Consider the following 13,923-nt stretch of genomic DNA (forward strand, 5'->3'; position numbering starts at 1 on the left):
TACATTGAACACATTCCAGACAAAATGATATGATATTGAGTTAAATATAAGATAGTGGATTAACATACACTTTTTTGTTATATTTAACATAGTAAGTTTCAAGTCACATTTCTTATCTTTTCTTTCAGAGGTGAAATTGCAGTATGTGGAAATCACCTGACTGAATCATTAGCCTACTGCATCTTTCACTTGAATATTTGTATTACTACTTACATATTGCCACACAAAAATATCTTATTCTTTAGAAGACTTGAAATATATCACATGAATCATGAACTACTTCTATAAACATTTTGTGTATTTTTTAACTTGAAAGTTTACTTTAATTCACTTTGATTTAAGAAGAAGTATTTACATTATACATTGGGAAAGTATGACCAGTGTGAAAACGCAACAAGATAAGCAGCAAAATTAAGAATGACCGTATGTTAACAAATGCAAGGGTGAAAAGTACAAGGGTGAGAATAAACTATAAAAGTTTTTACTTTGAGGTGAACTATTGCTTTAAATTACACTCATTCGCGCTCAATACCCGTTCGTCGAATAATAATGCTCCGTTTGACGGAGCCCCGCCTCTGTTTTCCCGTACTGTTCATTGATTGGTTGGCGCAACTGTATGTCACTCATCTTGCCGAGACAGGAACTATAATTCGGATTAAAATCAGGACGTGAACATTAAAAGCAGGACGTGAAGAGTCACACTGGGGAACTACAACATTGGATTTTATTTTCAAATCCGACTGTACAGATATGCGACTGACACATTAGACCATTATCATTTATCCGACATTTTTAGACATTTTTAGACTTATCATTACACCGACATTTTTAGAATTGTTGTTTTTTGTTTATCATACATTGTATAATACTTGTGCAAAAGCCTCGATGTGCGATAGATAAAAGTGCCCGGCTTTGGCTGGTGAATAAAATGGGTTTTTGATTTTGCATTGATTCATATGGGAGTTCTGAGCTTCTATTTCAGCAAGTGTTTTGAATTAAACCTCTGTGAGTTTAACTTGTACTGTAAAATAAACAATGGATTGCATAAGTCCCACGAAGAATAAGAGAAGACTTGGTGGAGGAGAGTATGAACATTTGCACACACAGACGGTAAATTGACCAATTTACTAAATATTTACTTACTCTTAATTCATGTTTTAAACGCAAATATGCTTGTAACACTTAGATGCCTTTGTTTGACCTTCTGTGGTGTTTGTACAGATTGTTCCCCTTTACAAAATGAGTTATATGAGTTATTATTAGTATATAAACACCCAGCTGATCGTCGCTGGAAATAGCTGTTATGATTTATAGAAACAGTGGACACCATGGAATGACAGCTGCTTTTGCTCTCATTGCCATCTTGTTACATAATTAAGCCGAATATAGTTTTAATGCATCTCTCTGAATCTCACAGAAAAGGCTGTGTAATGGACTAGGAGGCAGTGCGCATGTTGAATGTGGTGTGGTGGTGGACACTCCAATGGACACATGGGACGCCCCAAATCACAACCCTCAAAATGGACACAACGCCAACGTCCCGGGGATGGTATTTGTTCTCACACATGCCTGTTCTCTGCCTAGTTAAGAATTTCTACCATAATTTGGAAGCAAATCCTTCTTCTTGTTGTTTACAGTGTTGAAATGAACATGTATATTGCTCTTATCTGATGTTCTTGTGTTTATGGTGCATGTGGAATGCAGGGGTTAAAGGTCACAGTCTGTTTTATTGAACTCAAGAGCTAAAGTTTACCATAAAGTGATGGTTTACATTGATTTGTACAAGTATCCTTAACAAAAACATATTATTAGTCGTATTAATCGTAATGGTGCTTGCATATCAATTTGCAAATCTTTATTTCAATCTGTAATGTGTTTGGGCTTGTCAGCAGGTGTTGCCCGCCCCGGGACGTGGTGCAGGACAGCATTGCCCCAGATGTATGGCGGGTGAACCTGTGAGTAATATTTGATATTGTTCTGTGTTGGTTGCAAATAATATTTCCCTCTTCTTTTATATCATCTAGGGTTTGACAAGGGAAAGAAGCTGTGGATGAACATGCCACTTTTTTTTCTAATATGACACATTCATCAATTCTTGTGCAGTTTTTTCATGCGCACACTCGCAGCACTTTCACCGGGCGGCGTTGATACAAGCAATATGATTGCCGTTGGAAATTTTGTACTTCCTGCAAATCAATATTTATTCATGACAAGAGAGAAATGCACATTTTGAACGGTTTTCCCCCAGGCCAGAGTACCTACCAGCTGATCTAACCACTACGACACGGGAACAGTCAGCATATATGAATATCAATTTGCGTAGGGTTAATGAACATTATACATACAATGCATTGGGTGTTGAGTGAAGCTGACCTGTGTCACATCAATGTTGCTCTCTGTCTCTGGCAGGGCCATATAAACCACATCATGAGGTATTGATCAGCATTGCCGATGACTCCTGGAGAAAATGAATTGACTGAATAAACGGGGAAGGAAAAAAGCGCTGCAGAGAAGCAGTCTGCGGTTTGTCCGGACCGTGTGGGGTTTCCCAGCGTTGCTTTGTGCCTTTCATGCATTTTCCAAATCACCTCCCCTACTGTTTTATCTACAGTAGTACCTTTTATTGTTTTGTAGAAATGTGGTTTAAAATTCCTAGAACATGCACTCCAGTGACAAAGGCAATGAATAATGGTTTAGATTACACTGAAGTGAAGCGTGTCGACATCTTTGCACTGTACATTTCCTAGTGTTGTTTGGTCTCGATTTTCCAAGAAGTAATTACTGCTGTGGTCTATGACACTATTGCATAAATATTTTTTAGACTATTTTTCTAAAAATTTAAATAATGAAAGAATTCTCATGACTAAATGCGTTGTTTTCCTTAACTACATTCATGGTAACATTTTAGTTTAATTTTATTTGGTTGTTAAGTGTTAAAAAAATTTACTGTATGTCAGCTTTATTTGAAATTAAGGATATTTTTGTAAATGTATTGTCTTGGTTTTGTTTTATCTCAATGGATTTTCCTTTTCTTGTTTTGTTTCCTTTATTGTAGAATTTTTTTTATTGTATTTACATCTTTCTTCTCCTTTTCAACATAATATTTCAACATGATATTTTGCATTAAAGTCTAATTTGGTTAAATGTTTTGTATTTTCTTAGTATCAATTGAGGCTCTCTCTATATAAAGTCTGTGTGTGCATGTGTGTGTGGTATATATATATATATACCATTTTATATGTGTGTGTGTGTGTGTATATATATATATACACTGTAAAAAAAAATTGGAGTAGGATTTACTTGAAAAAACCTTGCTAAACGATCTCACTCAGAAAATGCTAGTAAATTTACAAAGATTTGCCAAGTAAAAACCTAAACATATTTATCTGTAGCTTTAATTAGAAATCTTTAAGTTAAATTTACTTGGAATGTGGAATTAAGTAAACTTTACAAAAAATAAGTAATTTTAACTCGGCTTGTAAAAGGTTGATTAATACCGATTTCCTTTGCCTTTGTATAACACTTCACTAAAACAATTATCTTGAATTTTATTAGTCATTTATAGTATGTTCTTTACTTAGATCATCTAAGTAATTTATATATACATCATGTCAGACTTTAAGCCTTATGTGAATGCAAACACCTCAATACTTGGTAGACAATACACAATGGTGGTAACATTTGATGGATCGTTTGAATGTGTCGTTTTAAGCAAAAAATGTACTCGAAATGTCACAAAATGGCAATTTACTAATACTGAAAACAAAAATCAATGATAAAACAGTGTAAATACAGCTGGAAACCAGTGAAAAATGAACCTCATTAATTATTCAAGGTCCAGTGCATGATGGGAACCCCAGTATCAGAAAAGTTGAGTAATTTTTACTTAATTTTATTGAGTTGATATTACACTTTCATTTATACTCGCTTGAAATAAGTACTGATATGGAATTTACTTAGTTTTTTAAATTCTTGCCTGAACTAACTTTTTCAAGTAAATTACATTGGGTTTTTTCACTAGTATTTACTTAACCAAAAAATAATTTTTTACAGTGTATATATATATATATATATATATTATGGTTGCTGTTCGCCAAAGTGAGCACAAGATGGCAGTGTCCCATTCCGTTTCTCTTCCAGGGGAACCGGGACCAGTCACTAGTGTTTAGAATCCAGCTTTTCAATATTAGATACCACCATACATCTGTTTTTGTGTTTGATCCATTTTAAATATTCTTTGTTTTTTTTTTAATTATTATTCAATTTCAGAATTTATGCAGTTTCATTAGTCCTGTTTGCATGCATATACACTGCTTAGCTAAAAAAAAAAATAAATAAATAAAGTCACTGTTTGGATTTAAATTGGCAAATACTTAAAGGAATGCACATATCTTTTTAGGAAGGAATTAATAAAAAAAAATTCAAGTCATTTGGTTCATTCAACAAATTTTGATGAACAAGTTCGTACAAGAGTGTCATGAACGTGCATCACAGAACAGTGCAAGGCGAGCATTTGTGCTTATAAAACTTAAACTGTTATTTCTTTTTTTTTAAATGACCGATTGTTTCGCTTGATAAGACCCTTATTCATTGTCTGGTGTCGTTTAAAGCCCTTTGAAACTGCACTGAAACTCTCATTTGGACCTTGAACCATTTGGACCCCATTGAAGTCCATTATATGGAGAAAAATCCCGGAATGTTTTCATCAAAAACCTTAATTTCTTTTCGACTGAAGAAAGAAAGACATGGACATCTTGGATGACATGGGGGTGAGTCAATTATCAGCAAAAGTTTTTTTAAGAGTCTATGATTTGATCATTATTGCAGTGGTTATGTTTCTAGCATGTTGCATGTGTGGCAACAGTTCTTCAAACCCTTGATGGAGAAGCTTTTTCTTGGCCACTTTTTCAACGATGACAAAGTCAAGATTCATCAGGCTCAAACTGTGTAATGGGAGAAAGCATAAAGAATCATTTCCACACGAGTTGTCCAGACCTTTAATTCATTAAAAGTCTTTGGGATGCTAGAGGAGACTGTACAGAGTGATGGACTCATGCATTGTCAATACAAGATTTTGACCAAACATTTAGGCACCTCTTGATCAATTAGAAGAGCTGTCCCCAAACACATGCTATAAACATAATAATCACAGAAATAATGATTCAGCAATAGACTCTAAGTATCCAAACAACAACTTTTTATTCTTTTATTTTGGCCGGTCATTGTTGAACGTACTCCAAAAGTTTTATATTCTCAGTAATGACCTGCGCCACATATTGATGCTTTTTCCACGAGGAGCAAAGACTCGTATTAGCTATTCCCCTCAGACAGTAAGTTTTAATACTCATTTTGACATGAGCGACTCTTCTCGCAGATATGACTTCCTCCTCATGCTGCGGCCCAGCTCATAAAACAAGCTTCTCCTACAAGAGACTTATAAGAGTGGCCGTGTATTCATAAGTCATAGTTTCTGCTTCTGTAAGTTATAAAGGAATTACCTCAGCTCAGGAGGAGCCGTGGGGATGGGTCGAAGTTTGTGCTAAGTCAACCAAGATGGATTTAAGTATATTACCAACTCAATCTTCCTCACCCTCCCTCAGTGTTAGCTTTTGTCGGTGGAGAAATGAGAGGCAGCGTTCAGACAAAGCTTGACCTCTAGGGGCCAGCTCTCAGAGCCTAGATTTTCAATAATGTAGGACAATAAAGCTTAGTCCTATAACCTACTGCAATATGCTACAAGTGTAAAGAGCTTAGCTGCTAATAAAGGAGGCCGACGAGGAGTGAGAGAGCGAACGGGAGAGGAAAGAAAAACAACAACTCATCTTCAGAACTCATATTTGGAGATCAAGTGCGGCCCATAAGAGCATTTCATAAGGACAGTAATGAGATGCTGCCGAGGAAGACGAGGAGATCAGAGCGGTCAAGCCTGACAACTGTTCTCTGACACAGTGGATATGAGTGCGGGATCTTCCTCTAGTCCCTGCGACGCTCGTGACAGGCGCACACATGTGTTTGTTTAGACGTTGGTGCTTCCGTGCTCATGGATGAATTATTATTTTCCTCTCCAGCCCCAGCCGGTGACCTGACGCTTGCGTGGACCTGCTCCTGGTTCCCCGTAAGTGGTCCAGGTTGCCGGTGTGTTCTCCTCGGGGAGACAAAGGGCTATTATGGGTTTATTGTACAGATCAGCGGGGTCAGGGTACGCCGTGTGCGCATGCAGGGGAAATTTCTACTTCTCGTTCGTCGTCAGCAGGGACAGGGAGGAGGAAAACCAATCGAGCGTTCCGACGTGCTGACCGTTGCTTTCTTGATTATGAGTATTAATGATGAAACTAATATTGTTCGTAATGGAATATGCTCTCAAAAGTAAAGTTGCAAAAGGGTATTTTCACAGCGATGCCTTTAAGAACAATTGGCTTTATGCACAGCTGCACTCGCTCCTTGTTTCCTGTCTGCCATTATTGAAGAAATTGATTAATCCAGGTGTGCCTGACCTCAGTCGTCATGGCAACAATAATCAGACACACCTGAATTAATCAAGTTCGGCCAATAATTGCAGACAGGAAACAAGGAGCTGGCTTACCTTCAGGACGTAGTGCAGCTGTGCATAAAGCCAATTCAAGAACCTCTCAAAAACTGTTAAACACATTTTAATGATCTGAAGAAGCTTGCTGAGTAGGAATTACACCCGTTATTATTATTATTTTTTAAATAATGCAAAAAAGTGCATGTGATTGGTGGCAACTAATAAAAAAGAGACGTTAAACATAATTGCACTAATTACTTCACATGCATCCATTGCACTGGAAATAAAAGTACCCGGATGACCCATCCCGTTCTCATCCCAAGGAGTCATATACTGACGCTTTTGACATTTCGTCTACATCCAACGCACATGGCACCCTTTAGCGTCAATATGAGACGCAGATATATATGGGCCAGAAGGCGCCTCCTAGTGGTCTAACCCTAACTCTAACCCTTTACCAGAACTAAACCGAATAAAGCTCTGTACGTGTTATATTGACGCTAAAGGGTGCCATATTAGATTTAGACAGAATTTCAAAAAAAAAATAATATATATATTTATATATATATATATATATATATATATATATACATATATATGAGATTCTGAAGTGTGTATATGATGGACACTTTACTGTCAGCGTGTGTGTGTGTGTGTATATATATATATATATATATATATATATATATATATATATATATACTCTAAACAATGTTGTAAAATATAGACAAACCCAAATGTTGGGTTAAAAATGTAATTTCAAATTTTAAGCCAACTTCAACTTTCACTTACAACTGTACATTTTTTAATTGCATTTCTTACCCAACATTTGGGTTTGTCCATATTTGGCCCAAATTTGGGTTGAAACAACCCAGCATTTTTTAGAGTGTATATATATACAGCCCACAGGAGAGGATTTGACACTGGTAAAGGTCACATGATAATGATAACATGGCAAATACAGATTACATTCACATATTCATATATAGAATATACATTTTTAGCAGTCACAAAATAATGACTTATTCAAAATAAATATACTCAAGAAAGTACGCTAAATCGGACAGTCATTGTATGCTACATTGTCGTCACATGACTTCATCATGTTGCATGTAAATGCCATTCCTTTACAATTAAAAAATGGGTACATTTTATCCATTACATTACATGATCAAAAACTTTTTGGGGGGCTGCATCCCACAATGCTGGGTTGTTTCAACCCAAATTTGGGTCAACAAATCCAAATGTTGGGTTAAAAATGTAATTACCGTTGAAAGTAAAAAGTTGGATTAAAAAAAAAAGTAATGACATTTTTAACCCAAAATTTTGGTTTGTCCATATTTGACCCAAATTTGGGTTAAAACAACCCGGCATTGTTTAGATTGCACTGATTTATGCATACTGAAAATGTGCATTCTACACTGTCGAAATAGTATTGCTTTTCCGAACATTGCCATTGTCTGGTGATTAAAACTGTTGTAAGCAGACCCTTAGACTTGAGAATCTCCTAAAACAGGAAACTGTTGCTCGTTTCAGTTCAAGAGTCTAAAGGCCAAAACCCAGCAGTGACAACAGCATTTCCATCTTTCCTCTGCCTCTTCCTGAAGTTTAGGCCCGTCTCTTTCATGGCTGTGTTCTTTTCTGGATCTCATATACTCTTACACCATTTCCACCTACTTTGTTTATGAGGCTTTGATCCACAATATTCTAGGCTAAGTTACACCCATGCTCTGCAAGGTGAACCTGTCGGCATTGTTCCCAATGGGAACCCAATACTCGTGGAGTCTTTCCTCTCTCCTCTCAAAAAACTGCTCTCTTTAGTAACAGAATTCTCCAAAGATGCTGAACAAAAGGTCATGCACAAAGACACAATTTTATGCTCCTTTAATGAGTCAAATTTGCTACCTCTGCACTCACTTAAAGATACTTTGCTTGATAACGGCGCATTATCGAAACCCCCGTCAATAAAGGGCGTAACTCTCTGAATGCGGTTAAAGGGAGCGGAAAGTGTAAATGCACCACACGGGTGACCTGTGTGTGTATGTGGCCATTTTGCAGCGTTGAGATATCTACATCTTTCGGCCTAATCTTTTGATGTTTCCTGTTTATGAATGGACTGAAAGCTGCACATTGTGGGAAAGAATAAAGAGCCGTGGAGGTGTCTGCATTATATCTGTTAAAGAGAGTCTCGGAGTCATGAATGTGGGGCACTGATTCATTGTGTCCTCACGGTTGCCTCATTCAGACTTTCATGGAAGCCCTTTGTCCTAAATCTTAAGATCCATCCATTTAAAACCACGTCCGACAATGCTCTCATAGACGCTTAATATGCATTCATGCACTGGTGGCTTGGCTTCTGTTAAATTGCTTTCATAAATGGATGATTTGGAAGGGATTCGCTGGATCGTTTATTTATTTATTTCATTTTTATAGAATCAATATCCTATTGCAGAGAGATATTGTAATGTGTAACCTTTACCCGATATGTTTTATTCATCTTCAGAGGGAAACGTTGGATGCAGAGGCCTGAAATGTAATCATCAAACCACACAAATTACTTTGACTACAAACAATATTCTACCATTGTGAAACCTCTTAAAACTATAAGGATTATTGCCTAAAAATAACTAGAATATCGCCAGGTTTTCCTTTGTTCTACATTAGGAACCCTTCATGGGTTGAACATGATCATATAATGGTGTCTAGGACACCGTTATCAAATATTAATGTCTCATAGTATGATGTCAAGGTCGGTGGATGATAAAAAACAGTTAGAAACACGAAGGATTATTGTGGAACACATTTCAGGTCATATTCCACCTTTTTTTTAAATATAAAAAAGTGTAATAGAAAGCATTAAAAATTAGGCCTTTGTGATATTATTTTATGATAATCAAGCACAATAAATTCTGATTACTGTAATGCAATGACTTTTGTGTTGTAATCAGCAAATCAATCAAATAAAAGGTGGTACAAAAAACTGTTTACAATTTAAATAATAATAATAAAGTATTTTGGCATTACAATATAATGACTAAATGCATTATTTCGTAAAAAAAAAAAATAAATAAATAAATCATATTAGAGTTGTCAAACGATTAATCGCGATTAATCGCATCCAAAATAAAAGTTTGTGTTTACATAATATATGTGGGTGTAATGTGTATAATTATTTTGTATATATAAATACACACACATACTTATATATATATATATATATATATTTAAGAAATATTTTCATGTATATAATGTGTATTTATATATATATATATATATATATATATATATAATTTATATGATATGTAAATATAAATATTTTATATATAAATAATTTTTTTTTCTTAAATATACATGCATGTGTGTGTATTTATATAATTATACACAGTGCACCCACATTTATTATGTAAACACAAACTTTTATTTTGGATGCGATTAATCGTTTGACAGCCCTAAATCATATACATGAAACATGGCCCTACAGCTACGCATGTGACTTTATACAGATTATGCGTGTATTTTTATTTTCTTTGTTTTAAATTTCCACAGGTTTCCAAACAATTCCAGCATATTTGTATTGGTTATATTGAATCATCTATTGTGTGTGATGATGATATGTCACAAACCATGTGCAAATTTGTAGCTCGTGCTTTGAAAGCAACACACATCAAGTCATGTAAAAAGCGCTCTTTTATTTCCGAAAGCCACATCTCTTATCATCGCAGGCTCTCCTGGGAACGGAGACCCTCGGTGAGACCTCTTTCCCTTCGGTGAAAAACAAAACAAAACAAAAGCACAACTGATGCTGGTGTATTTTAAGGTTTTTTACTTAGCCTCGATCACCTCTGTGGCTCTTAGTGAGCCTTGACAGTGCTCGAAGCTCTCCAGGCGCTCAAAGCATTCCCCACAGACCCACACAACATACATGATGCCATGAAAGCATGTAGAGTAGCGCTGCCGTGTCGACCTGTCAGTCAGGAGTCAGACGCTGCTGCTAACAGTTGAAATGCTGGAAGTGTTCGAGCACACACACACACACACACACACACACAGGCCTCTCTCTCGCTCTGTTTAACGCCAGGCTGCGTGTCAGAAGAGACAGAAGTGAACAAAAGGAAGCGAAGGCCCACGCGTGACATGCAGGAAGGGAGCAAAAGCTGCTAATGCTCGCGTTTTATCTCCTCACACACCCTCGTTATAAAGAATATTAAAGCATAATATAGATTAATAATGCATGCCGAGTTCACAGTCTTGTTTGTATCTACGCAGCAGTCGTGGTAAATACGTCGGGAGATGTTTACAGAGGAAGCTACGCACCTGGCTTTAAAGGTTAAATCAAATCCGAGTCAAAGAGGGGCGAACGTGCAGCCTGTCCCCCGAGGAAGAAAGGAAAGGTAAAGAGAATTAAGACGCGTGCTGTTCTGCTGGGAAGGAAACTTTGGCAATGACAGGCCCGTTGATTCACACTCGTGCAGATTCAATTCACATCTTTCTACTTGCCACCTCCAGCAGCCAAATGGGATGAACGTGCTGCTGGCTGTTTGCTGATTATCTTGAAATATCATTTTGAGGCGGCGTAAAATGCTGAAAAACAGCTGCAAGTGATAGCGTTTTGGCTTCCTCCTGATCCTGAATATCTGCTGCGTTGACAGTTTTTTAAGGAATGATTTTTGTCAGACATAAAAACATTTAGGGCCAAATGAGAAGACCGAAACTTAGGCCTACTTACAGTAAAAAAGCTTGTGGTTTTAGCATGTTATCGTGATTGTAACACTTTTGCAACCCAAATGCTATAAGGTTTTAATTAGAAAGGAAACTGTTTATTATAAATTATTCTTTTTTCTCTATATATTTTATTATTTATTTCAAACAAAACGTGTTTTCTTGGGAATATTGTTTTGAGTGGTATAGTCCGAGTGTCGATGGCTGACATATAGGCTGCATACTTCCCTATATAGTGCATATGATGGACACTTTACAATCCCATAAGGCCTTGAGAGAGGATTTATGAAAGGCAATGAAGCGTCCATGCTGGTAGGTCACATGATCATGACAACGTGGTGAATGTATTACATTCATACTACACATTAGCTAGGCCTACATAAAAACACTTTTTTTGCGCTTTTTTTTAAATTATTAATTCAAAATAAGTAGGCAATAAAAATATGTCGTCCTAAATCCCTTGAAATTACACACAGTCATAATGACATCATCATCCTGGAAGTGACATCACTTTGGAGGGAAAACAACAGTAGACATTAGTGAGGAAAAGCAATGGATTCATTGAATTCTGTTGCATTTCATTCTCTCTAGAACAATTCATCATGTTTGATGAAAGTACAGAAATTGGTTTGGTATAAAAGATGCTCAAAGGTATAAAAGGTGGTTAAAGTTCAAGTTGACACTCATGTAATCTGCTGATGATATATATCAGCTTATAAATAGATTATAAACAAACTAAACTGCTTAAATCATTTAACATTTGCCATATTCAGCAAAAACTCAAAAAAAAAAAAAAAATGGGTCAAATATTGACAAACCCAGCCATTGGGTTACATTTTTAACTCAATGTTTGAGTTTATCCACATTTGACCCCAAAATGGGATAAAATAACCCAGCATTTTTTAGAGTGTATAGCCTATATATATTCTCAATGGTGTTTTTGCTGAAGGTGGGAGTTTAGTTTGTTTCTAATCTGATTTTATCCTTAAATCGTGTTAATATTTTCTATGAAAAGACCTTAAAATGAAGCACATTCTGAGAACAGAAGTCATTTACTGTACATGCTTCACATTCAAAACCATTTCACAATGAGTTATGCATTTATTTTCTGGCCCAAACAGGAAATAACAAGCACACATGAGTGCATCATTTTTATTTATTGCATATTTAGACCATGCTACAGCTCAATGAACAAAATCATCATAAACAATAAACACAGTTCTTTTGCGCGGTCTCTGTGATCAAAGCTTTGGCGGTCTAATCTAACCAATTAATCCATTTATCAGCGGCGCACTAACAAACATGTTTCCAGCACACACTCAGAAACTAGGGCGCCGTGTTCAGCACAAGCTCTGCGTTGTTCATTCCTTCCATTTTTAAATGAGTGGAAATGAGTCGGGAACTTTTGCACATACTACACACACACACACACACACATGGAAAAAAGTGAAAATAATACATGTGAAATTGGGGGTAAAAGGTTTTTGAACACAGATGTTGGATTTCACTGTTTAATTCAAAGCTCTGTGAATTTTTTTCACAGTTTTTTTTCACCTCTGTGGTCCCAGTACACAGTGCCAAAATCACAGCACTTATTTTAAGCATTTACTTGGTGTGTGTGTGTGGTTGTTGTTGTTTTTTTTTTTTCACGGCTGCATCTTCATCTTTCCGTCTGTTAATAATGTAGAGTTCACACATCAGAATGATCTTCACGTTCTCCATCTGAGCAGGTTTCCTTTCTTACTTTCTCTGCTTTTTTCTTTCTCTTGATGCAGGAAATTCTCAGCTCTTAGATTCTCTGACAGCATCTGTGAAAACACACTGCATACGACTTTACAACACCGCAAACATCCAGTGTAAAGCCTTCGATTCGGAAACCCACTAGATCTCCATGTGTTCCATGATCAACTGTAATGAACAGATCTTTTAATAAAATGAGCTATACTGAATGGGGTCCAAAACTCTGAGAGCACAGTGAAAATATGTGATTTCATTTGTTCAATTTTAATAAACATCACAATGCAAAAATATATAGCTTTTTAAAATCCGCCACTATTTGTAGGTTGCCATTTAAATGTAAGTAAATGTGTGACATTGATCATTAGAATTAGATTTTTCTTAAACGATCCTTTAGATGCTGCTGTGATTAAAGCAAACGTACACTCTAAAAAATGCTGGGTTGTTTTAACCCAACTTTGGGTCAAATATGGACTAACCCAGCCGTTGGGTTAAATTTTTACATTACATTTTTAACCCAACATTTCGGGTTTGTCCATATTTGACCCAAAATTGGGTTAAAACAACCCAGCATTTTTTAGAGTGTAGACATTCTGAAATTCATGAAATTATCATTCTCATTAAACTTTTGCAGTAACACTTTATACACTCTAAAAAAAATGCTGGGTTGTTTTTAACCCAATTTTGGGTCAAATATGGACAAACCCAGCCATTGGGTTGCATTTTTAAATTACATTTTTAACCCAATGTTTGAGTTTGTCCACATTTGACCCAAAATTGGGTTAAAACAACCCAGCATTTTTTAGAGTGTAATAACTACACGCTAATAAACATTAGTTAAGCTTGAGTAAACAGTTAATTCATCATTCATAAAGCATGAATAGACATAAGCAGTTTATAAATACAGCTATAAATGTTTTCTTCTTGGTTTAAAAGCACAA

The 13,923-nt window shown here is 36.1% G+C and overlaps 1 protein-coding gene across 2 annotated transcripts; it reads left to right on the top strand.

The window, feature by feature from the left end:
• The first annotated feature begins 638 nt into the window (after positions 1–638).
• Positions 639–3,140, top strand: LOC120474762 (uncharacterized). Of its 2 annotated transcripts, none has more exons than XM_039665345.2 (4): positions 639–1,110; positions 1,418–1,549; positions 1,890–1,955; positions 2,410–3,140. In XM_039665345.2, exons 1-4 carry the CDS (start codon positions 1,036–1,038, stop codon positions 2,437–2,439), a joined length of 303 nt encoding a protein of 100 aa, XP_039521279.2. In that variant the 5' UTR covers positions 639–1,035; the 3' UTR covers positions 2,440–3,140. The 2 variants fall into 2 exon arrangements, with proteins under 2 accessions (XP_039521279.2, XP_039521280.2); XM_039665346.2 differs by having other exon boundaries at positions 1,893–1,955.
• Positions 3,141–13,923: the final 10,783 nt, after the last annotated feature.

This window comes from Pimephales promelas, chromosome 17 (assembly GCF_988280905.1).
Source record: "Pimephales promelas chromosome 17, fPimPro1.hap1.1, whole genome shotgun sequence".
NCBI classification, from domain to species: Eukaryota; Metazoa; Chordata; class Actinopteri; order Cypriniformes; family Leuciscidae; genus Pimephales; species Pimephales promelas.

What these genes read in the sequence shown, in the direction of transcription:
- LOC120474762 (XM_039665345.2), top strand. Translation starts at nt 1,036, where the DNA reads ATGGATTGCATAAGTCCCACGAAGAATAAGAGAAGACTTGGTGGAGGA. An exon ending in AACATTTGCACACACAGACG is followed by an intron (nt 1,111 to 1,417) that starts GTAAATTGACCA and finishes TGAATCTCACAG; the next exon opens with AAAAGGCTGTGTAATGGACT. An exon ending in GATGTATGGCGGGTGAACCT is followed by an intron (nt 1,956 to 2,409) that starts GTGAGTAATATT and finishes TGTCTCTGGCAG; the next exon opens with GGCCATATAAACCACATCAT.